General features: G+C 41.2%; 1 protein-coding gene across 6 annotated transcripts in view; it reads right to left on the bottom strand.

Moving 5' to 3' along the window:
- Positions 1 to 7,724: 7,724 nt before the first annotated feature.
- The window catches only part of Fbxw7 (F-box and WD repeat domain containing 7), a 170,340-nt gene continuing 150,338 nt past the window's right edge, over positions 7,725 to 27,726 (bottom strand). For all 6 annotated transcript variants that reach the window (XM_028894269.2, XM_028894271.2, XM_037206698.1 and 3 more), the window contains 8 exons: positions 22,400 to 22,534; positions 19,857 to 19,980; positions 17,695 to 17,831; positions 16,309 to 16,422; positions 14,681 to 14,862; positions 12,587 to 12,812; positions 10,643 to 10,853; positions 7,725 to 9,688 (listed from right to left, as the gene is read on the bottom strand). In XM_028894269.2, coding sequence (XP_028750102.1) covers positions 9,420 to 9,688; positions 10,643 to 10,853; positions 12,587 to 12,812; positions 14,681 to 14,862; positions 16,309 to 16,422; positions 17,695 to 17,831; positions 19,857 to 19,980; positions 22,400 to 22,534 — 1,398 coding nt within the window. In that variant the 3' untranslated portion in view covers positions 7,725 to 9,419. The remainder of the gene's footprint in view (positions 9,689 to 10,642; positions 10,854 to 12,586; positions 12,813 to 14,680; positions 14,863 to 16,308; positions 16,423 to 17,694; positions 17,832 to 19,856; positions 19,981 to 22,399; positions 22,535 to 27,726) is intronic.

The following is a 27,726-nucleotide window of genomic DNA, read 5'->3' as shown; positions in this document are numbered from 1 at the left end:
TCTCTCTCTCTCTCTCTCTCTCTCTCTCTCTCTCTCTCTCTCTCTCTCTCTTGTATAGGAATTTCTCCCCAGCCCGTGTGCTCTTAAGATTTCATAATGACGAACTACAGTAGGGAGGTTCTCTCATTCATTCTCCAAAGGGGTCTCAGTGGTCCTTCAATCAGCCTTCAGATCGGTTCATTTTCTTGTATTATTTTTGAATAGCTCATTCTATATTCTCTACTTTCTTTCCTGAAATTACCATTATTCAGGCAGTCGGTATCCCAGACCAATCCTAATCTTTTATATTTTCTCTACTTTCATTTTTTTCCTCTTTAACTTTGAATTCTTTAGTTTTTATTTTGAATTGAAGGTTTTTTTTGAATTTTTTTCTCCCGTATTTTAGTTTCCACAAGCTCTTTTAAAAAGTTGCATTTTACTCCCTACTATATAGTGCAGTATTTTTCACTGTGAGGATAGTGTGGTTCTTTGTGTTTAAGATTTTGTATTATTTTAAATTCTCTCTCTCTCTCTCTCTCTCTCTCTCTCTCTCTCTCTCTCTCTCTCTCCTCTCTCTCCCTCTGTGTGTGTGTGTGTGTGTGTTTGTGTGTGTGTGTATACACAAAAGAATAGGTACCTACAGAGGCCAGAGACATCAGATACCTTAGAGCTGGAGTTCTAGGCAATTGTGAGCCAATGTGGATGCTGGGAACCAAATTTGGTCCTCTGCAAGAGTAGTATGTGCTCTTAACCACTGAGCCATCTCTCTAGCTCCATATAGTCCCTGATCAAGGTTTATTTTATATGGCATTTCTGGAGGGGGAATTACTGTGTGAGATTACAATCTTTTTTTCAAATGCTCAGTGATCCTATTATATTTAAGAGATAGACACCAAGAGACCAAGAAAACTGGGCACAAGGGTGTATGTTTATAACTCCTGATCGTGGGCTAAGGTGCAAGTATCACAAATTCAAGGACAGCCTGGGCTACTCTGTCTCAGGCAAAATAATAAACAAAAGCAAACAATGCATGCCCACAGGAAGCTGTGTTGATTGGGTGGGTCAACAGCTCTGCTGGAGGACTCCTGCGCAAGGTCCTTCACCAAAAGGCGGATGCCCAAGCCTCCCACGCCTCCCACGCAAAGCCAGTTAGTGCTGACATTTCCTCTATCTCACCTCTCCCGGGACGAGACTGCACTGCACATTACATCCCCTTAGGAGAGACTGCTTTCAGATCCCTGGCACATTTGGGGAGGTAGTTTGGAAATGGTGTCCTGGAAGTCTTACAGACGAGTAAGTCTGGAATGGTGACCTGAAGTAGTCGCCATGACAGTGTTAATGGCAGTGGTAGTGATGATGGTGGTTACTATGAAGTGCACACGTACTGAGTCACACATTTGCCCTCCGCACAGGCAGGATGGCATGTGTATGTCCCCCAGCAAATAATAAGTGCAAAAAATTTAAAATCTTCTAGAGTCACATAAAGTGGCTGATACGAAATTTGAACTCAATTGTCTCTCATTTCTGATGATAATAATAGCAATTGTCTGTTATCCTGTATTGAAGACTCATGTGCTTGGGTTTACCTTCGGCATGGCCTGGCCTCCTTTCGTGTCTAAGAATGCAAAAGCTTGTTCTTCCTCTGTTTGGATGGCTGTTTTTGGCACACAAGTAGACCAGTAGCATTTATTTTTAAAATTCTTATATAATTGAAGCCTCTCTGTTCTGTAGCAATAGTCCCTTCCCCTACCCAAGGACCTGAAAACAGACTTTCTTGAAAAGATTAGTTTTACATTTATTATTTGTGTACATGTAGGGCACAGGCATGTGAACGTCAAAGCACAACTTGTGGGAGTTAGTGCTCATCTTCTACCATGTGGGTCCCAGGGACCGAATCCAGGCTGTCAGGCTTGATGACAAGCACCCTTACTGCTGAGCCCTCCCAGCTGCCCTCAAAAGGAGGCTGCTGACTTTACCAACAGCGTTTCCCCACTCTTCCTGTATTCCCGCCGTTGTCCAGATCTCAGACCAAATTCTTTGGCAACTCTTCAGTGTGTGCAGCTGGAGAAGGTGAGGGATTCCAGCACACAACACTGGGAAACCAGCACATGAAGGAGTGCTTTCCAGTCCTCTCCAGTTCAATTAAGGCTTCTGGTTGCTTTCATATCTTCCAAGTTGATAGGTCGAGAATGAGGATCACATTTTCTGGTATGGCTTGTGTGTGTGTATACATATATAGACTTCTGTGCATATATATATATATATATAATACACATATATACATACACACATAGACACACTCCCTCATGTTTGTAAGAAAGCTCTGAATGGATATATATATATATATAGTGAATGGTAATGCATACCTTTAATCTCAGCACATGGGAGGTGGAAACAGGCAGAGCTTTATGAGTTCAAGGTTAGCCTGATCTACATAGAGTATTCCATGTCATTTAGGGCTGTATAGTGAGACCTTTAAAAAAAAAAAAGAGCTAGGTCTCTGGAACCCCAATACAAGTTTCTTTTCTTCTGTGTGTTCTTGACAATAAAATGAGATTGCCTGTAATAACTGCTTCATCACACAGATTATTTAAAAATACTTAGAACCGAAGTGTACAGTGACCACTAGCTGTACTAATGTATGAAATTATATTTATTAATAAATAAATTGTTAAGTATTAAATAGACAGATGTACAAAAAAAAAAAAAAAAAAAAAAAAAAAAAAAAAAAAAAAAAAAGAAAAATGACACAACAAAATAGCTGAACTAAAAAAAAGTTAGGTCTCAAACTTGGGACAAATGGCTGAGGTGCCAATTTAAAATACCAAAGCGGACCTGGCTGCCATGTTCTTCCAGCATCCTTCAGTCCCTACCTGTTAAAGGGTCTTCCTGGATGGCATGCCCCTCCCCCTCCCCTCCCCGTCTCCAGCCCAGGGGCTGGGCTGCCCTTTGCCCAGCTGCTCTTCCCTCTATAATCCTGCCATTTTTTTGGCAACACTGGCCCTTTTGACTTTTTGGCCCTTTTGGCCTCTTGGCTCCAGGTTCCTTCTCTTCCTCTTCCCTTTCCTTACATGACCCACCTCAGTCTGCTGGTCACGTCCACTCTGGATTCTCCCAGATGCTTGTGTCCCCCTCATACCTGCAATAAATCTCCACCATACCTTCAGTAGTCATGTCCTCCTTTTATTTTTTTCCACTCAGTAGCAACTACAACCCTTTAATGACTCCTACGTGTCAGGCACTACACTGACTTGACCTACATTGTGTCATGTTATCCTCATATTACCTCACTTACAGATGAGGAGCCTGAAGTTGAGAGACTGGCCTATTCACCTTGAAAGAGAAGAAGCTACATAAGGGAGTTGTAGTCCTCCGGATGGGGCAGGGGTTGCTGGGAGTTGTAGTCCTCCTAGTGGGCAGAACCCATACTATGACAAAACGCATTTCTAATACACATATCTGACGATTGCCTAGACGTCTCAGAAGGGATCCACTCTCAAGCCTTCAGAACTTTGTTGTATCGTTCTTATACTATGCTCACTTTGGATCCAGTTTTGACAAGCCCTTTTACATTGGTAAGCGTCATGTCTCCCAAATCTGGATCCAGTCTTTACCACTTTTACCTGCTCTCAGGTGCACCCTTACCTTTATACACACAAGGATCCTTTGGGGGTATATTTAAGCTAGTCACCTGACTTTACTAATCACCTTGACGGTCTCACTTTTCCTGATTACTACTTAGTGTGGTGTATGGAGGGTTTAATGGAGTCTTATGGCTGCAATGTGAATCTTAAAGTCTTGTTAGCAACCTCCTTACAGTGAAGAGTGTTTTGCTGTTTCTTTTATAAGCTGCGAACCTCCTGGGAAAAAAAAAAAAACAAAACGGTAAATTGGCAATATGTTTTTGTGGTCTATTATTGTTGAACCTTTGATTTGCAAGAGTCACTTCAAAGCAATTTTTCCTCGCAGAGCCCGGCTGCCGGAGTGAAGCAAAGTCCAAAGACAAACAGCAGAAGGAGATTTTGCCACAAGATGTTCAGAAGGAGAGAACCACCAAAATGTCTCCTCAGTGGTGCCTTGTCCTTCAGGATCCAAGGAAGAATCAGATCTGAAATAGAAATGCTGCTATTTTTATACTCAATTGCAAATTGGGAAGTTGCCAGGCTTTTACGGCATTGAGTCTTCCTAGGAGTTGGATTCGGGATTCATTTCTCCTTTACACTTTGGAGGAAGGTATGCTCTGGTGCTCCCTTTTCCTGAAGAACCTTTGAAATTACCTTTTGATAGTTTCCTGTTAGTTTCCTCTGTCCATTTAACAAGAGGTGGCAGTCGGCAGGGACTTCACTCATTTGGGCCCCATTGGCATTAATTGAGTGGCTGGTGAGACATGTTGGCTAGTTACAATGCCAGACCATGCTACGTTTGCTCACAATTCAAAGCGCTTGACCAAAGGAACTGGGTGCAGTCATTGTGGATCGAACAGTATCTAGCTTGTGGGTGGTAGAGAGTGCCAAAATGAAAAATTACATACCAACTTTTCAAATTGCCATATGGTTACTTAATGCAGGAGTCCAGGAACATTGTGTGAACACACACAACCACCTTTCAGACCCAGTGGTCAGTGACCCACTGAAGACACAGGGGTCTCCTTGGACACCAGGCCCTTTTTAAGATTTTTGCCTGTTGAGGCAGGTCTCATGTGGCCTTGATCTCCTGATCTCCCTACTTTCTGAGTGCTGGGATCACAAACAGGAGCCATCAAGACCAGGTTTTCCTTTTTTTCCCCCCTTTGACGGGTGAACAAGGAAAAGGGACAAGGGGAAATGACACTATGTCAACACACAGAAACTGTTTCCAGTAGTCTTTGTGTATGTGAAGGTGCTTGTATACATAATCTCCAAGTTGCCAAAGCAACCTGCCTCAGAAGCCCTTTATTCCAATTCATTCATGTCTCGGCAACACAGGGGCACTTGGCCCTTAGCTACAACCGAGTTGCAGAACAGGATGCTCTCCTGCACTGCCCTAAGGTATGGCGGGTGAGATCCTTCCTTGGCGGGCAAGCCTGAGAGAACACAGGTCGCAGTCTGGATCTTTCCTGGGATGAGGCACACCTAAGAGAAGGAAAGGAATGAAGTTGTCTGAGGGGAATGAGTATTGACTGAAAAAGACTTCCCAACCTCTCCCCTTCCCAAGCGGATGAACCAGAGGGTGGGAAACGCAGTGACATCCGTCCCTGCTAAGCAAACAGCAGGGCTTCACACAGTCCCAGGGTCAAGGTTCACCGAGGGCTCCGCTCTTCCGGAACCCCTATTTCACGGGGTGTGGCAAATGCCTTAGGGAGAAGGGCCTAGAAGTATGGCATGGCTGGGGCTGGGAAGGCTCCAAGGAGGTTTCTCCCGTTACTGTTTGTAGCCTCTGATTCACTCAAGGACGTGACATTATAATAAACTAGCTGGAGGACTGAATGGCCCACAACTGCTCACACAAATAATTAGATGCCAATTGTTGTTTTCTGAAATGAGCCAAATAGGCTGGAGTATTCACGTAGCCCTTTGGTAGGCACTAGCTGTCGAGGTTAATGAAAGAGCTGAGGCAACCGAGTTCGCCAGGGGGCTTCCCAGCCAAAGGTACAAACAATTTCAGTAAGAAATGATACCCAGTCCACGATGCCCTTAGCAACACTCGGTGGCACCCACTGGCACCTGCGCTGGGCTCAGGGCTGTACTGTCATCCTAAGCATTAGCTTTTGTTACCGTAGCAGTTACAGAACTGTAGTTACATGTAGGAGCAGCCAATTCCTTCAGCAGAAGTCAAGCGGTAGAGGACCCTCAGGGATCTTTAACTACGGTAATTCCTTAATTTCCTTAGAAATGAGACTAACGTTTTCTTTTTCAGGAACAGATCTACTCTAATATCACCACCACCCCTTTTTTGAAGTACAGGGTCTCATGTATCCCAACCTGGAATAGAACTTGCTAGAAATAGAAATGACCTTCTGATCCTGTTGTCTCAACTTCTCAAAATCGCTGGTTTATGTGGCGCTTGGGATTGAACCCAGGGCTCTGTGCATGCTGGGCAAGCACTCTACCATTGTACACCTGTAAACATTATGTATTCCTACAATACTTAACACCTGAGTAGACACAAAATCAGTGTTAGCTGCTCAATATTAGTATTGCATTTTTGTAAGATGGCAGAATCCATGTGACTCCACTTAAGATAATGTAAATTGGTGTAACACCACGTGTACACACATGGAAGTATAAATTCTACATATTTAGCTGTGCCATTTTCATGATATACCTGAATGAGCTACAAAACAATTGTCAAACAGAGAACATCACAATGACCTGGTTCTGTTATCTTAAAAACTGTATTTTTTGTGTGGGTATGATGGGGGCAGGGGTGGCATTCCTATGACATGGTACATGTGTGGAAGTCAAAGATCACCTTTTGGGAGTTGGTTCTCTCCTTCTGTCATGGGTCTGGGGACAGACCTCAGGGCAGCAAGCCTGTATGAAGCCACTTTGCTAGCCTAGTGAACATTTAACAGTGGCTTCCTTTCACTGAGTTTTAGGTGCTGCCGAAGACCTACTGTGCTTTGTGACAGCCTCACATTAACGTTAGGTGCTACCATCCAGTTTAGAATGTGAGGACAGATGAGGTCGGACCAGCAAAGATCTAGTAACTGACAGTATTAGCAACGGGACGCCTGCGTCTTTGCAAAATCAATGAGCTTTTTACTTTCTGTCATGTTTTAAAGGTGGGTGTTTTCTTCAGTTATACCACAGTGTAGCCTCATTGTAGGCGACTTTTTGAAAATTATCAATTTCCAAGAACTGTATCAGCCACTGAGTTTTTGTTGACTGACATCACTAACGAGGCAGCAGGCGAGGCTCTGGGCTGAGGCCTAGTCCTCTCAGAGCTGCACTCACAGCCTAACTGGTCTGCACTGTGCTCGCTCTCTGTCTGTAACGCTCCTGTCTTGACTGCCGCTCCCTACTGTTCTTACCGCGCAGCTGGCGGAGGCCGCTAAACCAAAGGGTTTCGAGAGCAGTGTGTAAGCCAGTGCCTTTCCACACTCAGGGTCACGTGTAACAGACTCCTGGCCCGACGCCTGAGATAGTGAGATAGGACTCAGCCTTTGAGCAGTGGGGCTCTGAGAGTCTCGTTCTCTACGAGGAAGGACTCCATGTTTATTTGAGATTTGTTTCATATAGCCTGGATAGTTGAGATTAAATAATTAGAGATCTATGTCTTTCCAGATTCAGTAATGGCAAAAGAAGAATGTAAGCAAAAAAAAAACAAAAACAAAAACAAACAAACAAACAAAAAAACAAAACCCAACAACAACAAAACAAAAAAACCAAAAGGGCATTTCCCTCCCAAATCTTGTTTCAGTTTGCTAGAATTTCAAAGGCTGCATGAATTCGGTTTTTGAAAACGAGTTGGATCCTGCCATCCTGACGGTTAATCTGAGGCATTACCTTCACAGCTTGAGCTGCAGCTCTCAGGCCCACCTTTGAGATGCCCAAGGAAGCAGCCGCCATGTTTATATACCCAGTGCAAACAGGGAAGCAAGCACAGTGGAGTGGCCTCCTTCTCGGCTGAGCTTGGAAGCACTGGTTTCTACGTCACAATGAAGGGAATGCTAGGAACCCCAAACTCGACTGTTTAAAACAGAAGACACAAACCCATATCTTTATAATGAAACAGTATTATCTAAGTGGAAGAAACAGGCATAGTAACATGAAAAAACACATTTTATTGCACTTAAGTTATAAGAAAATAAAATTTCTAAGTGAATCAAACCATAGACACAATCCCTTTAAAGGTTGTTTTCCTCCATCATGTCAGGTTGTTACATAACTAAAATTAACCAACTTGAATCTGATTGTTTTAAATCAGACTATAAATAAAACAAACAAAAAAATAAACAGGAGGAAAAAAAGACTGCCTAGGATACAGTGTTAACCACTTTCACAGTTCAGCTTGAGTTACGGCTCCTGGTGAATGAGGCGGACCATCTGACTCCCGTTCATCGCGATGCTTCATCGCGCTGGTTCATCGCGCTGGTTTGCGTGTGACGCCATCACTACAGAGCGAATGTTCCTCTCACGTCAGTTACTCAGAGCAATGAAACTGTAACAGTTGTTTTCCCAAATACTGCAAGATGCTACGACTGACCAGCAACTTTCTTTTATTTTGTATTATATATATCTTTAAAATATCTTGTCAGTTTTACTATGTACGTTCATCCATTCACCACAGCCCTCAAAAAAGAAGTTTCTCCACAGAACAGGCACCTCAGGCTCTGTCCCAAGGAATGTGTTTTAATTTTTGCCCAGATAAAAGAAAATAAGCTTTGCACACACTCTCGATTCTTTATTTGCAGGCAAACTTCACTCTTTATTATCTGAAACTTTTCCATTCTCAGCCTCTTAGAGGCACAGACGGATCAAGTTTCAGTGGCATTAAAAAGTCTTTTTTTCTGTAACCAAACTAGAGCAAATTTGGAATTCAGTCTGGGACTAAAACGTCACAGCAGAAAAAAAATAAAAAAAAATAATTTGCTTTTTCTTTCTTTCCTTTAGCAGCATAAATAAGTTTGGCCACTGGAGTACAGTACAGGGTGGGACACGATCCCGTATCTCAAGACCTACTTCTAGCACCAGCAGCGAGAGTTCAATCCATCTCAGGACTCACAGAACCCAGGACAACTTGCCAACTTCGAGCAACGGATGCACTGAAGAGTGTATATGGAAGCAACAGTAAATAGATTAACAGAGGCTAATACTGTGATTGATTGACATTGGCAATGGTTGGCAAAAACAAAAAAAAAAAAAAAAAGGAAAAGGAAAAAAAAGAAAATAAAAAGAAAGCTTCATGATAACTGTACAAAAACAATTCACAGTAATTTCTTTAAGCTTTTCCACTTCAGAAAAATGACTTTTGTTGCAGATGCTTTCTGATTAGAAGATGAACCAGCACAGGTTTGGATAGTATTGCCACTCCTTTCTAGGTGATGTTAACAACATCTTGGTGTGGCTCTGTCCAATGACCACTGGAGAAGAAAATCAAGGATAATTGCACCTGGTTGCGTTGAGAAAGTCTCGTTTTGCAAAGCTGCCCCTCAGTCAGAAATGAAGCCTGTAGGTGCTGCGATGGCCGCCACCTCTGTCAGTTCCGGTTTCTGGTCTCTTTCATCCTTCTTACCTTCTTAGTCTGTAGGTCTCTGCAGTCTGTTGCCCCAAGCCAACGTCCTGCACCACTGAGTACAAGGGATTTTTTTTCCTTTTCTTTTTTTTTCTCTTTTTTCTTTTTTTTTTCTTTTCTGTTTTTTTTTTTCCTTTTCGGTTTTTTGTTTGTTTTTTGCGCAGGGGGAAGGGTAGGGAGCATATTGTCTACACAGCTGGACAAAACTCATCTTGTCTGCTCCTTCACTTCAAGTCCACATCGAAGTCCAGCACCAAGAGCTTGGTTTCCTCAGTTCCATTCCGACTCCCAACTGCACACACCAGCTTGGTGTTGGAGGCTCTGATCCGCCACACAACTCCCCCGCTCCCCCCACTCTCCAATGTGACTAGGTTTCGAATAAATTCACCCGTTCTCAGGTCCCAGAGTTTCACAGTCCCATCATCTGAGCTGGTGATTACAAAGTTCTTGTTGAACTGTAAACAGGTCACAGCACTCTGATGCTTGTGGGGACCTAGGCGAAAGCACAGGGACTTAATGACTACTTAGAAAAGATGGTCAGGGGCTTTTGCACAGGACTTGTCTTCTAGTTAGAACATACGAGAAACTCAACATTGAAAAGCTGCATATTTAGAAACCTTGTTGTATTTAAGACCAGCGTGGATATAAAACAATCTGGTAGCTATTTGTAACAGAAGCCCCAACCTCAAGGCCTGTCGCCCAGGACACCTGGTTAGCTACAGGCACACCGTTTGTTCTCTGGCTCTATGAAAGAGAGCTTTCCTGAAACGACACAAAGCAGTGCAGCTTCACACATTCTACTGCTAGAAAAAGGAATGTGACAAACCTGTCACTCTATCACTCTCAATGGACCAGCCAAAGAAGAAAACTGAACTTGTACTACCCCCAATTTCCCAAGAATACACAAAATTAATGGGCAAAGGCTACCACGTGATGCCCTCCAGATGGCCGGCCTCACTAAAAACAAACAAACCTTCTAAGGGCTGCATCTAAATATAAAAAAGTGAGTCATAAAGAGTCCAATGGTGCTTGCCTCCAATATTAACCTTCTCACACATCTCTTTATTTCAGAGGGAACCATTACTCCTTCTCATCCCAACTAAAGCAGTTGGCTAAGTGGAAGCCAAAGTAATTTCCTATCAGAGATGCTTCAATTCAAAATATAATGATCAGTCAAAAAAAGTGTTGCTTCTGTGAGACAGCCAAGTCTTTCTTCTCATTGTTAAGGTTAAATAGAGTCGACTGAACATGCAGGAAATAAGTAAGAATTTTCACATTAAAGACACAATTGGAAACCATTTCTCAAGGTGGCCTAGTTTTGAAAGCCAAACCTTCATAAAGTCATCAGGAGTTAAGTACTCTGCATGAGGTTAAATCTCGGCTCTACACAGGTTCTCTCTTGAATAGCAATTGGAAAGAAAATGGCTGTGGGAGGGCCAATACTTACCTTGCAATGTTTGTAAACACTGTCCTGTTTTGATATCCCAGATTTTAACTGTAGAATCTGCATTCCCAGAGACAAGAATATTGTCTTTGAGTTCCATTCCACTTGTTAATGACTGGTGTCCTGTTAACGTGTGAATACAATTCCCTGTCTCCACATCCCAGACTCGGATTGATGTATCAAGAGATCCACTCACTACATGGATGCCGTCAAACTACAACAGACACAGCATATTAGAACAGAAACATGGGTATCTTTCCTTTCAGCTGGCAGACGTTCCTCACAGTGGGGAGTGGGAGACAGCAACATGTAAGGCCAGAACAAAGAGTGCACTGGGATAAACTCGCAGGTAAGCTGATGTGCATGCCATCATGCCAGTTTGTGGATCATGTCTCCAAAACACTTTTTATAAATTCTCTTAAAAATTTAAAAAAAAAATCAAAACTCAACAAAACTGCCCAATAATTCAAACATGAGGCAGAAACAACTTCAAAAAGAAAACGAAGCACCTGAAATGAGCATCATTCTTTCAGATCACCTGGTCCCAGCTGGAAGCTACATCCCATGTATTCAGTAAGAAAGCTGAGTCTGACTTGCCCATAGCAAGCCCAAGCCAGAGCTTGAGACAAAAGCTGTGCTTATCAGCACCCAAGGCATAAGAAGGGCCACAGATAACTTTTGTGATGCTCAAAGGTAAATTCCATTAAAACCTGTTTGTAAAATGAAGTTGTTTACAAGAACTTATTGCAGACGGGCAGCGGTGGTGGCGCACGCCTTTAATCCCAGCACTCGGGAAGCAGAGCCAGGTGGATCTCTGTGAGTTCAAGGCCAGCCTGGTCTATAAAATGAGATCCATAGCAGGCACCAAAACTGCACAGAGAAACCCTGTCTCAAAAAACCAAAAAAGAAAAAGAAAAGAACTTACTGCTGATTAGGAAATATCCCAAAAGATAACTCTATCAGGAATTAGAAGGAGGCATTTTAGTAACAAAAGCAAGCTATGCAGCCTCTCCTTCAGCTTCCCAAGGACACTAAAGCCAACCAACACCTACCAATCCCCAGGAGGCAGATCTAATAACTGGCTATGTATTCTGAGATCTGAGATTCTCCACAGTTCTGAGCACACCACAAGTAGCAACAACAGTGGCAGACAATTCCCTCCCCTTGGAAGCCATCATCTTTTCTAAAGTAATTCACATCTTTCTCATCTATCGATATTTCATTACTTGGGCAGTATCATCAATTAAGAATCAAATACCCTAAGAACAGCAATGTCAGCACTGGGATCCTGTTCTACTCAGCTGATCACTAACAGGCAAGTAACTGGGAAGAAAATTATGTAACAGGAAATATTTTAAAATGGAAAATGCTGCATTTCCAGAAATAAAGGCAACCCACGTTTTATGTCTAGTTACTGAAGATCTTGAAATATCATAGTCTATTAATAAATACGAAGTTCAAGTCTAAAGGAATACAACAGGCTAGTCAAATTCACCTCTCTATGTCTCCCAGTCGATGGCCCTGGGCAAGTTCGTAGTTTTCTGCAGACAGGCTCCACAGCCACTTTAAATAGGGATGGAATCACAATTACATGGCCCATCAACTTTTAGCTATCAAGGCAAAGGGGCAGCTTTTGGCCAAATTAATCCTCAGCTAAGGAGTTTATTAAAATCCAAGGTATTCTCCTATGAGACTATCTAACTACTAATTAATGTAGCAAAATTTACAGCCCTGAAGTATCAGGTTCCAAGACAAATATTTGCGTTTTTGAGAAATGGATCACAGATACTGAAACTATTAAACCAGTTAAATGATTTTGGAATTAATGTTTTCTTCATGCTAATTTTAAGGTATATATAAACAGCAACTTGGCAGTAACTAACTGAGGAGAATGATCTCATGAGTCACCAGCAAAGCATCTAAGGGATGGGAGAGACACAGTCTTACCTGTAATGAATAGACTCTATTAGTGTGTCCCTGTAACGTGTGTAGACAGGTCTCAGTCTCCGGATCCCACACCTTCACCATGAAATCATACGCTCCACTGACAACCCTCCTGCCATCATACTGAACACAGCGGACGGCTGCTACATGACCCATCAAGACGTGTAAACACTGGCCGGTCTCAATATCCCAAACCCTGAGAGTGGCATCTCGAGAACCGCTAACAACTCTGCAGAGAGGGCACAGCAAACAAGGAAACATTAGAACTCTGAAGAGCATCAACACACCGGCAGGTACAACAGTGTTGGCCTTTTCTTCTTCTTAAACACAACAGAAAGATTTCCAGAAGAGAGACCCTACCTAATGCCTTCAAATATGTATCTGAGTCACTCTGCCTGGGATGGGAACTGAGGACGACCAGAAGCTCATCTGGTTGTTCCCCCTGGTTTATGGACCTTGGTTCCCCCTCAAGGTTCCATGGCACAGCTGGAAACAACTGCACTGTATCCAAGAAGCAGACAGCTCTCCATACACACAAGCTCTCTTGATTAGAAGGGAAATGGTAACATTGCACATGCAGCTCAACCCTCAATGCAATCTCGGTGGTATTAACTTAACATTCCAAAACTTACTTTATGATCTTTGTCATTTCACTACATTTCAATTATGAATTTCTATTAAATATTTGAGAAAGTAAAAATTTCAATTTGGGACTCAGAAAACTATGGCTGTTCCCTTATACTTCCCATGCAGAAAAAAAGTCAGCTTCAGACATGTGCTCACAGATGCTGATGCACAGACTTTTAAAGATAGTCTAGAAATGCCTTCAGAAATTGGCTCAATGTTATAAAATTATACTCCTCTGGAAACCAGAGTGATACAACCATGCAGTTACCTCTGGATTGCTAACCAGGCACCTCAAGTCATTCCCAAGAGATAAAAGTCAGTCTCCACACTGGAAAGAGTGGAATGATGACGTGTGGGAAAATGAACGCAACCAGAATGGAAATGCAAGGTCTCTTGAAACTCATCCCTTACACTTCAATCACACAACACACTGTGCAAAGCAGGTTCAAATTAAAATAAAAAGGAGGCCCCTGTACATACCACAACTGTAGGGGACAGTCTACTTACCAAAACAGTTCTGAATTAAAAAAAAAAAAAAAAAAAAAAAAAAAAGCACTATGGATAGAGTGTAGGTCATGGCTGCTGTGGATTCAGTGTAAGGACCCTTCTAAGATACATTCTTTTAGAGGAAGGGTCTCCTCTAAAAGCTGTGAATTCAAGGATCCTCCTGTTCCTACCTTCCCAGTGCAAAGATTAGCAGCAGCATGTATCACATAAGGCCAACAGAATATTTTTTGACAAATGAAGTAGAAAACAATTTTTAGCTGTCTGCAATGAAAATGTGTTAACAGAAGGACATGGTTTTAGCAGAAGGGCACTGCAGGCAAAATAAAAAGTAGCAGGCAGAGGCACTGGGAAGGCGAGGACAAGCAGACCAGGCTGGGCTGCAGCCACTTTGAAAATGGGACTGGAAGTTCCTCCATAATTTGGTGGGCAGTAGTAGGGCATCAACGCTATCTTAATACCAGGGCTCTCTGTCAGCTGTGCAGAAGGCAAGACCACATCTGAGAGCTCTGAATAGTTCAGATGACAGGTAATGAGAAAAAAAGTCAAAGCCCTGGACCGCAGTGTTTGTCTAGTTCCAGGGATGTGATGGAGTGGGGGCAATGTGGGTGGGTCACTCAAGGACTCATAGGCCAGAAGTCTCAGTGACTGAATTTGTTGCTCTTGCATAACATAAATGTGATTATCAAGAAAGAAAATGATTTTTGTTTGAAGATGATGAATCATCAAATCATCAACAAAGGGAATGGAGAGCAGAGCTTCAGGAAAAAAGGCTATACCGTCATCTGAAGAAGGACACTGTAAGACAATCCTCCAATTTTAAGCCAATATAACCAGACTTTCCTAACTTAGAAACACTGCACTTTAATCATTAGTGTTTACTTTAAGAGCTCATTAGCACTATATGAATCTCAAATTCACAAGTAAGATAAGTGAAAGTCCCCACCATAATGGGATTTCCCTTACCTCTTTTCATGGAGATGCATACAGCGTACGGTGGAAGTGTGCCCATATAAAGTGTGTATACACTCTCCAGTCTCAGCATTCCATACTTTGAGAGTCCGGTCAGTGGAGCCACTAATGATGATATTGTCTCTCATCTGTGATGACCACACTCCACCGGTGTGTCCCACTAACGTTCTTAGACACTGGAAAAACACTTCAGATGATTAATTTTAGGTAGAAATGAAAGCAAGTCAAAGAGTATACTACTATCTCACTGAAGTCTAGAATAAATTTTACTTATTCAACTTTATTAGAGCACCAGGAAAGCATTTTGCACACCAATGCTCTATGACGCCATTATTACCAAACTGTTTATCTGGTAGCGATACATGCTTATACATGCACACACCACTGAGCCACAGTGCTGACACAGCAAACACCAGATGAGACAGAAGATTAGCATGCAGGGCTGGAAAGATGGTTCAGTGGCTAAGACTGGCTGCTCTTTCAGGGACCTGGGTTCGATTCCCAGCACCTAGTGCCCCACAATCACCTATAACTCCAGTGCCAGGGAATCTGACACCCTCTTCTGGTCTCCAAGAGCACCTGGCATGCATGCATACATACATACATACATACATACATACATACATACAGGTAAATACTTACACACATAAAATAATAAAATAAAGTAAAATATTTAAAAGTAATTGTAGGTTATAAAGCATAAGCCATGACAGAAAGCAAACATACTAAAATGCAAGCAGGTTCAACAGCTCTAGCCTGGCCGCCATGACTGAAAAATATTCAAGCTGCAGCAGGGTGTCTCCCACGGAAGAGAACCAAGGCAAGAATGCCAAGAGGGTTAGGTGTGGCCACATACCACGTTCACCCGTCTGCCTGAAGGCGGTAGTTAGGGGCTGCCCATGCTACTCTAGACATGTAAAGACAGACACTGAGACTCTGAGATAAGTCCAAAACTAATATTATATCCTGGAAACGTGTAGCTGCTTTGAAAATTTAACATCTGCTTTGAGTATTTATAAGATTCTTGTCCAAGGAACAACACAGCAAAAGATGTTTTTAAAAACATAGATTTTTCTCAATTTTCTCTTACCTTTTAAATGGTCGATTACTTAATTCATGAAAATACTCAGTCAATGTTCACTAGAGACTCATTAAGGAATGCTATGTGAAATAAAGCCACTGCTTGGACTACTTGGCTTTTCAACCCAGTATTTAAAACCTCCCCTGCTTCATTCCCTTACCATTCAAGACTGAGACAACTTTAGATGAACAGGATTTACTTGACTTCTAAATTATAGATAGCTCAGCCACAAAGCAGTTTATAAGGAATCACTCAGTCATATTTGGAAGATGTTGGGGATAATGACTCTAATTCACATGGGCAAGGTGAGAAGTAAGCTCAGAGAAGAGGACATGAATCCGAGAAATGTTAGATTATCTAGGTGACAAGGACAACAAACTATTGAAATGAAGAAACCACCGCTGCCACCATGCCAAGGTAACGTTTCTAAAGGCAGCCTGATGTTTGGTATCACAACAGCGGAGGATCAAAGCCCTCTTTTACTCTGACTGCACACACGAAACAACAACCAAACAGGAAGTGTGGAGAGAAGTGAACTTACTTTGCCAGTGACTGCTGACCAAACTTTTAGAGTGTTGTCGTCAGACCCACTAACTATGCGGTTACCACAGAACTGTAGGCATGTGATCACATGGTCATCATGCCCCTTCAGCACCTGGAAGAAAAACGTACACATCACATTTACGGCATTACATCACATGCTTTAAACACAGTGAAGTGCCGCAGAGATGGCTCAGATATACGGGGCCTGGGGTCAGAGCCCCAGAACTCACATAAGAACTGGGCAGAGTCACACACAGGCCTGTGACCCGGACACTGTGGAGTGTGGCGACAGAACTGCTGGAGCTTATGGTGGCCAGCCTAGCTCCAGGATCAGGAGGAGACTCCATCTCAAAGAAGGAAGTCAGACAGAGAATGAGAACAGGAAAGCTGACATCCTCCTCTGCCCTGTGTGTGCGCATGGGTACATGCAAGGACACACACACACACACACACACACACACACACACACACACACACACAAATACCAGTGAAAGCAAGAGCGGTTTATGTGTCAGAACAGTAATCTGTAATCTATTTTTAGAATGAAATTTATATAAAATATATAGCACACCTTGGGCTACCAAGTGAGCTCCAGGCCAACCTGGATAACCTAGGCAAACCTCAGCTCAGAATTAAAACAGTAAAAAGAGGAGGAAGAGGACTGGACTCTGTGATCAACTTTTAACACTTCAAAAAATAAAGCACCTAGAAACAGAGGAATAACAAATGTTTTTTTCAACCTAAAAATTATGCCAGTGAATGCTGGCATATAAAATAATGCCCCCCAAAATTGGTTAATTTTTTTGTTATAAAAGTTTATGAATTGAGGATTTCTACCACTTATATATCTGAAATAATATTCTAAGACAAAAAATGAGACTTCTGCTTCAAATTATAAAAAACAAAACACAGAAAAATCCACAACAAAAACAAAACTGATCTTTCTAAAAAGTAATAATGATAATTAATAATAGCAATGTCATGCAGAGTGGTCCAGAACAAATTCACTTCCTCTTAACTCATCTTTTTTGGGAGATTTTCTTGAGATCAGGTCTCATACCATAGCACAGGTTGGCCTAGAGCTCAGTATGTAGCCCAGGTTGGTCTTAAACTCACAGCTATCCTCCTGCCTCAGTTTCTTGAATACAGGGATTGAGTACTTGAGTACAAGCACAAGCCCTCATGCCTGGATCAACTCATCTTTGATTCCAATAAAATTAACAGATTAAAGAAAGCAGAAATAAAGGAACACTGTTAGTTACACTTCGAGTTAGTTTTAAAATACAGTCAGCTTTCTTTCACAGAAGGTAGGCAGCAAGTATCCTTCAGGCCAGCAGGAGAAGAGCCGGATCAGGTATTCCTCCTGACAGAAGGTTTCTGTTACCTTGGGAGACTTGAGTTCTCCTCGTCTCCAGTTGGTATCGATCCTGTGCTGTCTGATGTACGCACTCTTCCATGGGCTGTGTATAAAACCTGGCTTGATTATTTTTCTTCTCTTGATGTGCAGCGGTTCATCAATTCCTAAAGTATCAAAGAGTTCAAGAGAACAAGTCCTTTCACCACTAATAAAAATTACACATTTTAAAAGATCTTGTTTTTTTCTGCTTAGCACAAGTGATGTAGCGTCTCCTAACTTCTAACATGGTCACTGCGCCATACGGCAGTAAGTCTGCATTTGGTATGGCACTTCTGTACTCACTATTACTTCTCCTTCTCACAAAGAAGGTGTTGGTGTGGACACACAAAGATAGCAATGAGTGTGTACTGCTTGTGTGAATGTAAAATGGTACCCCCACTGTGGAAATTAGCACAGGGACTCCTCAAAAACACAAACGTAATACAGAATGTAGCACTTTTAACTTCTGCAAGTATACTCAAAAGAATTAAAAAGAGAGATGTGAACAGGTATCTATACCCCCATGCTCATACTGATATTATTCAGTTAGCCAAAAGTTGGAAGCAGTCCACGTGTCTGTCCAAAAACTCAAATGCAGCAATACACACAATGGAATGCTGTTTGGCTTTAACAAAGGGCATATAGGATACACGCTGTGACATGAACCTTGAAAACGTATTGCTAAGTGAATAAGGCAATTGCAAAAGGATAAACATTGTATAATTTTACTTATCACAGGTTCCTAGAATAGTATATTTACAGAGACAAAGCATGTAGGCAACAGGCAAGAAGGAATGGGGAGAATATCACTGTATCATACACAACAAAATGACTTAAATGATACTGGCCTGGAACTCACTATGTAAACCAAGATGGCTTTCATTAATCCTGCCTCTATCTCTCAAGTAGTATGATTACAGATGCACACCATTACCTCAGGTAATGTATGTATGTATGTATGTATGTATGTATGTATGTATGTATGTATATTAAGATAGGGTGTTACTATGCAGTCCTGGAACTTGTTATGTAGACCAAGCTGTTCAGAATCATTTTTAGCAAACACAGTTAAAGGACATTTAAAAATGATTCTGAAGCTGGGCATGACAGCACATAACTTTAATCCCAGCACTCAGGAGGCAGAGGAAAGTAGATCTTCATTAGTTCAAGGCCAGCCTGGTCTGTCTACCTTTCGGTTTCTCATACAGCCAGAGCTGTAGAGACCCTGCCTCAAGGAGGAAACAAAAGATTCTGAGAAAGAAGGTAAGGTAGAGTTGATTAACCCTAGTTTACATATGGAGATGCTTGAGAAAGAAGATTTTACTGATTAATCCAAGAGCAGCCAGAAGTTGACTTCAGGACCAGGCTTAGCAAGAAGCCCCCAAGCTCGTCACCTCAAGTCTTTACTAAGCCTCACTACCACCAATGCTCTCCACCTGGCCACGCAGCTCTGCAGAGAGCATCCTTTATACAGTACAGCACTACCAGTTTTTCCTCTAACATTTTGCTTTTCAGAAACAATTTTTTCTCCAAAATGATTACTTTTCTAGATGCCTGTTTGCAAAACAGAAGGTCTTCCCCTTGATCAATATGGAAGATACTTACTCCCTTCTTAAGAAAGGGGGTTCAAGCCAGGCGGTGGTGGTGCACGCCTTTAATCCCAGCACTCGGGAGGCAGAGGCAGGCGGATCTCTGTGAGTTCGAGGCCAGCCTGGGCTACCAAGTGAGTTCCAGGAAAGGCGCAAAGCTACACAAGAGAAACCCTGTCTCGAAAAACCAAAAAAAAAAAAGAAAGGGGGTTCAAACCAAACCAAACTATGCTTCAAGAATATAAGGTCCACGTCATGAGAGATGTCAAACAGTACGGTCTCCCCAGCATTTATGAATGTCCAGCTCTTGGGGGATGACCATCAAGTCATTATGGGAGGAGTGGATACAATACTCAATTATATGGGTATTAATTGCTGAATGTGGTTTCCTTTAAGTCAGGTGGACTCCTTCGCTGTTGAGATCAAGGAAGTGAATAGACACAGACTCACTCTGGCAGGTACCACTGAGCCAGTGATTTATTTTCCCTGCACAGGAAAGTTATTCTGTCCACTTGTCTCTGCAGGGTAGAAACACATTCTCTATGTGATTTTGAACCTTACCCTCTTCTTTACATTTCTCTCTCCAGAGAAGGTTGTCCTCAGCCAAAATCCTCCAGTATCGACAAGTCTGAGCCGCTTGCAGCAGGTCCTTGGGTTCCAGGAATGAAAGTACATAGAGTGCCAGCTGTGGGAAGGAAGAAGGACAGCACACTCACACTTCCGAAAATGACAGAGGTTACTCTCCACAGGGTGAGCATCTCCACAGGGTGAGCATCTCCCTAGGACAGTTGTATTTGGTAGACTGAGCGAGCGAATCAAGAAGAGCAGTATTTTAAGAGCAAAGAAAACGCTCATTAATCTCCTATCAGGAATCTGAGGCTTTATTCTAGATGATTTTATTGGTATTTACTTACAGTGAGAACAATGCCACTGATCCCAAGTTTCTTGTGTGAGCCTAGTGCTCCAGTTCTTAGATTAGCCTAAATGTTGATATTAGAAAAACACCAGTACATTATGTCAATACAGTAATAAGGTTTTAAGTAATACACTCTCTCTGCTAACACAAACTTCCCTAAGGGCTTAGATCTATGCCATTATTCTTCCATATATGAAATAAAGCATTTTTTTTTAAATGAAGAAGCTTTCCCCACCCAGTCGTTGAAAACAAAAAACACATAGATGATACCAGGCTCTTTTTCTAACTTCCCTTCTTTTTTTTGACTCTGACAGTCTTTGGAAGAGCATGTAAGCCAAGAGAATCTTCTGGGGCTTACCTTTTTTTTTAATAATCAGTGCTTACTTCTTAAATGCTAAAACATTCTCAAACTGTGGGGCTTGGTGAAGGCTCAGTTGGTCATGTTTCATGTGCAGCCATGAAGATAAGGATTCAGATCTCAGAACTCTTGCAAAGCCAGGCATGGCAGTGGCAGCGATAATCCCTGTGCTCGGGAGGCCTGACAGGAGCTCACTGGCTGCTCTAGCTGAATGGGTAAGCTCTGGATTCAGTGAGAGATCATGACTCATGACTCAATAATGTGGGAACACCCGAGGAACACACCTCTGGCCTCCACATGTACATGTGTGCAGAAGCATCTGCATGTATTTATGCACACTCATTTGAACACATGCACATCCTACACATATACAAATAACCCCCACAAAGATTTTCAAATTCTATTGATTTGAGGTCAGGAAGTTTTTGCATGTTAAGAGCTGTCTATACAAATAAAAATAAAGCAAAACAAAATAGAAAAACTCTCAGAGATAACTAAAAACACTAAGCTATGAGAGAATCTATAAAATTAAGATTCTAAAGGAGGGTTTCAGGAATCGAAAATATATCAAGGTGAGTATTTGCTTCATTTACAAAAAATGTTTCCTACTATTTTATGCCCTGATGACCTGTTACTTTCCTGAGTTTATTCAGAGTTTTGTTGTAGAAAAAGCTCACAAGAATAAACACTTCTTTTGTGGGACAATGTCATTTTTAAAAAGTACCAGGAAAAAGATGTTTTGTCAATTTTGCTTTTCCCTAGAGTTATGTTTAGTTTCCTCGATTGTACTCAAATTTAATGCAAAATTATAATTAGGACTATTAATGTCTCTTAAGAAAACCTTGGAGTGGTTCTCTAAGAAAAGAGGAAGCATAACTATTTTTCTGTTCCAGTTGCGGTTTCAGGATCATTTGTCCTGTGTCATCATGTGTCACTTTTCCGTGCTGTCTTTTTAGCTGGTATGTAATTAGGAGCATGTGTATAGTAATTTGAGAAAATATAAAGCATGGGAGTTGTTCCTTTCTCCTGATAAAAATTAAGCTGTGAAGTCTAAAATGTCAACACATGCATTATATTTAAACTATGTAGCCACATATGGCTGTATGATGACGTGCTGTAAGAATGGAATTTCTATGTGATCTCTCTCTCTCAGATGGAAGATGACTGGTAAAAATGGACAAGGACACATAGGTAAAATTCTACATATTAAAAATAATTACAGGGGGCAGGAGATATGGCTCAGCAGTTAAGAGCATTGGCTGTTCTTCCAGAGGACCTGGGTTCAATTTGCAGCACCCACATGGGAGCTCATACCTGTCTGTAACACTGGTTCCAGGGTTTCTGACACCCTCACACAGACATACATGCAGGCAAAACACCAATGCACATAAGAAAATAAATAAATAAAAAATAACTACATAATTCAAGGACCAGATAAATAACAACAGTCAGAAAACTACTAGTCTTGAAGGAATGTAAGAGAAATAAGTGATGAAATAAGAGCAAAAATAGTATTGCTGCTTAATGAATCCAGAATTTTGAAAACATCGACTATAAATAATAAACATACCCAAATAACTAAGGTCAGGTTTCAGATAACGGAAGGAAAATCTGAAGAAACTCAGTGACTCTCATGCAGACTTACCTATCCAAGTGGAAGAAAGATGTACCTTGGTTAAAAGCATACTTCATGTGACAATTGTACCATTAAGCCGTGACAGCAGTTTGTCAAAGTGTCAAACCGTAAGGCTCAGGACACTGCTTACAGGAGGCAGCAGTTATATACGTGGACAGCACCCGTGTGGGGCGCCACTGATGGCCCTTACTTACCTCTTTCGGGAGCAAGGAGATGAAGTCTCGCTGGAACTGGGGCTCTATCACTTGCATCATATGCTTCACCTGTGTTGGTTCACAGCTATCAATGAGCTCATCTAAAGCCAGCAGCTTCTCTGGTCCACTCCAGCTCTACCAAAGAGGGATTGGACACTTTTACCACCGCAGAGATGTTCCAATTGCAAACTATACACAAGACCTGAGTGCCCACATCTGAGCAGTGGAACCACAGGACAAGGGACCATGGGCAGAGAACTTGCCTCCAGAAGCCTCTGAAGCCATCCAGGTTTTCGTTTCAACAAATTTACTGAGCATCCTTCTGGCAAAGCATTGTCAAGACTGGCAGAAAAAACCTGCATTTATTTTTAATTATAATAGTTATGCATCCATACAACACCAAGACACTGGTGGAGATACCAAAATCTTGTTCCAGAAACATCAATCTGTGTTACTGAATAAATAGGAAATTTTGATAGATCATTTTTCTTTCTCCATATTCATTTTAGTGGACAGCCATAAAATTTTATGGCTTGAATAAGGCTTTCATCTAAGAGCTAAGAGATTTGCAACATCATTTAGAAAGAAATTAACAGTTGAATATTCTGCATATCTGACAAGTGTCTTCTATAAACTTTAAAAAAATGCTTTGTTTTATAAAAATATAGATAATAATCAGCAAACAACAGAAAAAATTACCTCAGTTAATCTTTAAAAATTAGGACAAAAAGGAGTAAGAAAAAAATGCTATACTTATGAAAAGTGAAAACACATAATTACACTTCAAAAATATGAGTTCCTTTAAATAGCTCTCAGGTTGGATTTTGTTATTGTCTGTTTGTCTGTCTGTCTGTCTGTCTGTCTGTCTCTCTCTCTCTCTTAAAATATTTTTCCAACAGTGAGCATGACTGTTTAGGAAAGCCATGGTTCTTAAAAGGAAAAGTTCTTATGGCCTTATGAGTAATTCAAAACTTTGGAATTTTGTAATAACTATGTAAAACATTTAAGTAACTTCACAAGAGACAGAATACATAAGGACTGTGTTAAGGCTCTTAGGAAGCTTCACTCAGAATAATTCTTAAAGAGGTATTTACTCCTTCAGACTCTACAATGACCTCACCTCTTCCTTCTTCTAAATTGACTACGGAACATCAGCCAGTATTTAACTACTTCCATGACCTACTCTACTTTGCCAATGTAAGGAACCGCAGGCTCCAGTAAGTAGTGTCCTCTCCTTTCACTTGCACATACAATGTTCAAAACATTTACCCCACTCATCTTCAATCCGCTGTGCTCAGTCAGGTATACACCTAGATGTTGGACATACAATACATACAGTGCCCTATACTTGAGTAAAAGCACTGGATTGTTTTGTCTTCTCCCACAGCACATTGCCTTCTCCCTTCAGGAATTGGCTCAGATTTGACCCATTTGACATGGTCAATTTCCATTCACCACTGACCATACATTATACATAATTTAAAATTTCATATTTATTGACTTACATCCCTCACAGGGTTTGAAATGTTTTTTTTACAATATGTTGATCATTTCTACCTGTCCTACACTACAGAAAATTTGTAGACACTATCATGGCCATGGCCGTTTTGGGAGACAGACAACTATGCTGACTCAATGAAACTGCAAATTTTAATTAAGCATTTGAAAACAGAATAATAGTGCAGAATCAGAGACCAACAAATCCACCAACTTCAAGACATGAAACACTTAGTCCTTACTGCACCATCTAAGCCACCAGTGTCTCTTCTAGATGGTGATGTTCAGACCCCTAAATGGCCTCTGGGCTTCGTAGCTTTGTTCTGTTCTATCCCCACACAGTCTCAGAGCTACGTTAAAGTGACTCTTCTGCTTACAGCCTTAAGCCTCCTAAGACAAGACTTGGTTGGCACAGTGGTTCCCAAACACTGTCCAGGGTCCCACAATTCACTCCAAGGACAGTTTAGTTTTTATACAGGCAACTCATCCGACGTTGATTCATGAACCAGCACTTGGGGACACTGGCAGGGTGTGCTTACTATTCCAATCAGGCACAAGGTTTCATGATCTTGGGCAGCACTGAGCTTCATGGTAGAAACTCATTTCTCTAGAACCTAAGCATGGCAGTGCAGTCTACCTGACTGTTTCATTTTGAGACAGGGTCTTGCACTGTAGAGTTTGGACTGGTCTTAAATGCATGGCAATCCTTTCTCTACTGGGATTCCAGGCTTGAGCCACCACACCCAGGTTACCTATCTATTTGAACAGCTCCTATACTACTGTGGGCAGTTCTCCTTGTTAGTCCAAACAGCTTTACAATCCAACTCAGAAAACATGATTCAGGTATTGCTTTCTAAAGAACCCAAGACTCAATCTGCTTTTATTCTGATGTAAAGTTTTGAGCTATTAAAAACAGTACTTTCCTGTAGTCTTATCTAACTAAATACATGAATTTCTTCAACTTTCTTACACAAGGATTAATAAGCTTTCTTTATCATGCTGTAACAAATACAATTTCAAAGAAACAATAAACTGATCTTGTTGTTACTCTCTTTAAGGTTTTAATCTTTTGTTCACTAACAAATAAGACAAGTAAAATAAAGCAGAAAACACATGTAATTTTGGAGTTAGCATGGAGCTTAATAAATCTTTCAATATAGATTTTATTAATTATAAATAGCAAAACAGATGTCTTTTGTAGTTCTTGTGTTTTGGTTTGAGTCAAACAGATCTTTCCAAAGCACACAACCTTAATTTAAATCTGCTCTGCTAAAGTGTGCTAACGCTCTCGCACACTTCACCTTTGTCCCTCAGACTCCCATGGGAAGCCTAGTACTCACAGGCTCCTCTAGACCCAAGAGAACTCGGCTCGAAAGCTGTGTCTTGGTGAATGGAGGAAACTGACTTTTACTATTGTCCTTCCGTGTGGAGCTGGAGGCACATCTACATACTTTTTCCTTTGGACACTTTTTAGTATACAGTTTGATGTATGTAGTATGAAATAAAGGGAACAATGGTTCCTTAATAAAATTACCCACTAGTTAAGAGGCAAAACCAAAATTTGAACTAAGCTTTTTCATCTAGATCATACATGCTTCTCTTCCATGATGACTTTGAACCATAAAAGACTAATTCCATTAGTCTTTATCTACTCTAAAATTTTTTAAGTGAAAAACCATACACTGTGCTATCCAAATTACATTAACAACCAAACAAACCCTACCCTTCTGGCTAAAGGAAAAAGCAGACACAACGACCATTGGAAAGTTTAATCAATTTAAGCAGTGCAAAGTTTGGGTTTTTTGCTTTTGTCTTTAATTTATATTTCTGTTTTTCAGTAATAGTCTATTATCTATAGTATCATTTGTTCTCATGCAATTTACAAATAGAGTAGAGAGTACTTTGTCAGGGTAGATGAAGCTGGACCAAATGCTGCATCACTGCCTGAAGAGCAACAGGAGGACAGTAAGGGGACAAGAGCTCCCATTTCGCTTGTTACACAACAGGGAAGTCACCATTAAATGCCCCAGTCGCATATTTGTAGAAAGCTTGCCAGTTTAATTATCCCTCATGGGTCAGTTCACACCATCCCACTTTGCCATGGAGCTGTGGCTGTCTATAAGATTGGCATTGAAGCATCACAAGCCTCCAGGCAAGTGATTCAATTCTAGTTAGTTTGGCACTAGCCTGGAAACACACCACACCACACCACACCCACACACCACACGACAGGCTAGGACAGGACAGGGGGCCAGGTCATGTCAGAGACAGACATGGAACAGAAGGTTAAGATTGATCGACCTTGTCAGGTGGGCCTTTCGTTACCACAGATTTGTTTCTACAGAATGTCTGGGGGAGCAGGGCAGAATTGAGATCTTTACTCGCAGGGATAATCCCACATTATTTCTGTGAACTAAGAACGGGCTCTCTCACTACAACTACTCATACGAAACAGACACACTCTTATAGGACCAAAGATGGCTCAGGGAATTTGGTTTTCTGATTTTATTTTTGCAGCTGACGCATCTGAAACTGAGATGTAGTAAGTGTAACATGTGGACAGTTTCTTAAGGAAAGTATGGGATAGTAAATAAGCATCGTATAAAGGGCTCTCTAAAACAGCCTCTTGGAAAGGAAGCATCAATGTCTCTACTGCAGGTATATATCAGAAAAAGTTCTCTTAACATCCTAAGTGGCTTACAGAAAATATTTCGGTACATTAAAATGCTGTGGGAAAAATGGGCCCAACAATATAAAAATGATTTGGAGTAACCTGCTAATGAGCTTTGTTCCAATCAACATTTTGAAGGCTGTTTGGATGGACGCTAAGGCTACCATTTGGTTTGCAACACCTGGGTGAGACATCAACTCTGCACTCCTGGGTGCTAGGTTGTGCACACACTCATGTGCATGCAGGAGAACACACTGATATTCCCATTTCCCTGGCTTAATTAGAGATTAATATTTTAAATGTTCCTTTAAGACTATATAAACAGATGTCTGGATTTAATTTTGAGTCTTATTTATTTCTAAAAGGCTGGACAAGAGAAAATGTTGAGAATTCTCAGGGCATATATTGTTAAAAAAAAATGAACTTGAGGTAAAAGAATGGGGAAGGTGATAATCCTTAAGTGAGTTTCATTAACAAGTGTCTGTGAACATGAAAACTCTCTTTGTGACTGTAGTGTTACAACATTTCCCTAAGTCAAATGTAACTTCCATTGCTTTAATCCCAAGACTCTTAAACCTAGTACTATGACATTTTGGGTTGGATAATTATTTGTTTTGGGAGGCTCTCCTTCATATTGCCTCTACCAGCTAGACATCAAAAGGGTCTCACCCCTCATCTATTCATCTGGGGAAAAACTCAACCCTGTGAAGAACCAGAGCTCCACATCTGTCAGTTACAGCAGCTCCACCTGCCCTAACCCACTTTGCCAGTGTTTCAAGAATCACTAGAAGGTACAAAACAATCTCAAACCTATCTAGAAGCAAAACACTTCAAGTAAGCTTTGTAGCTATAGATGAACACGAGAGAGAGAGAGAGAGAGAGAGAGAGAGAGAGAGAGAGAGAGAGAGAGAGAGAGAGAGATGACTAAGTATTTAAAATATTAGGATTTGAATAACAGGGCTTAAATATTTGAAATGACAAACAAAGCCAATGTAAGTTTTTAAATTATAGTTTCCTTATGTGTTCATTATATACCTAATAATTCAAGAATCCAGAGGGAGTGAAATGTGTTCATTTTATATTAGTATGGTGGCCAATATCAGGTATGTTCACATTTTTATTGATTATTGTCTGGAAAGAATTATTGAGGACTTCATCT

Source organism: Peromyscus leucopus, chromosome 6 (genome assembly GCF_004664715.2).
Source record: "Peromyscus leucopus breed LL Stock chromosome 6, UCI_PerLeu_2.1, whole genome shotgun sequence".
Taxonomy (NCBI): Eukaryota; Metazoa; Chordata; class Mammalia; order Rodentia; family Cricetidae; genus Peromyscus; species Peromyscus leucopus.
This window is presented reverse-complemented; position numbering and strand designations above follow the sequence as displayed.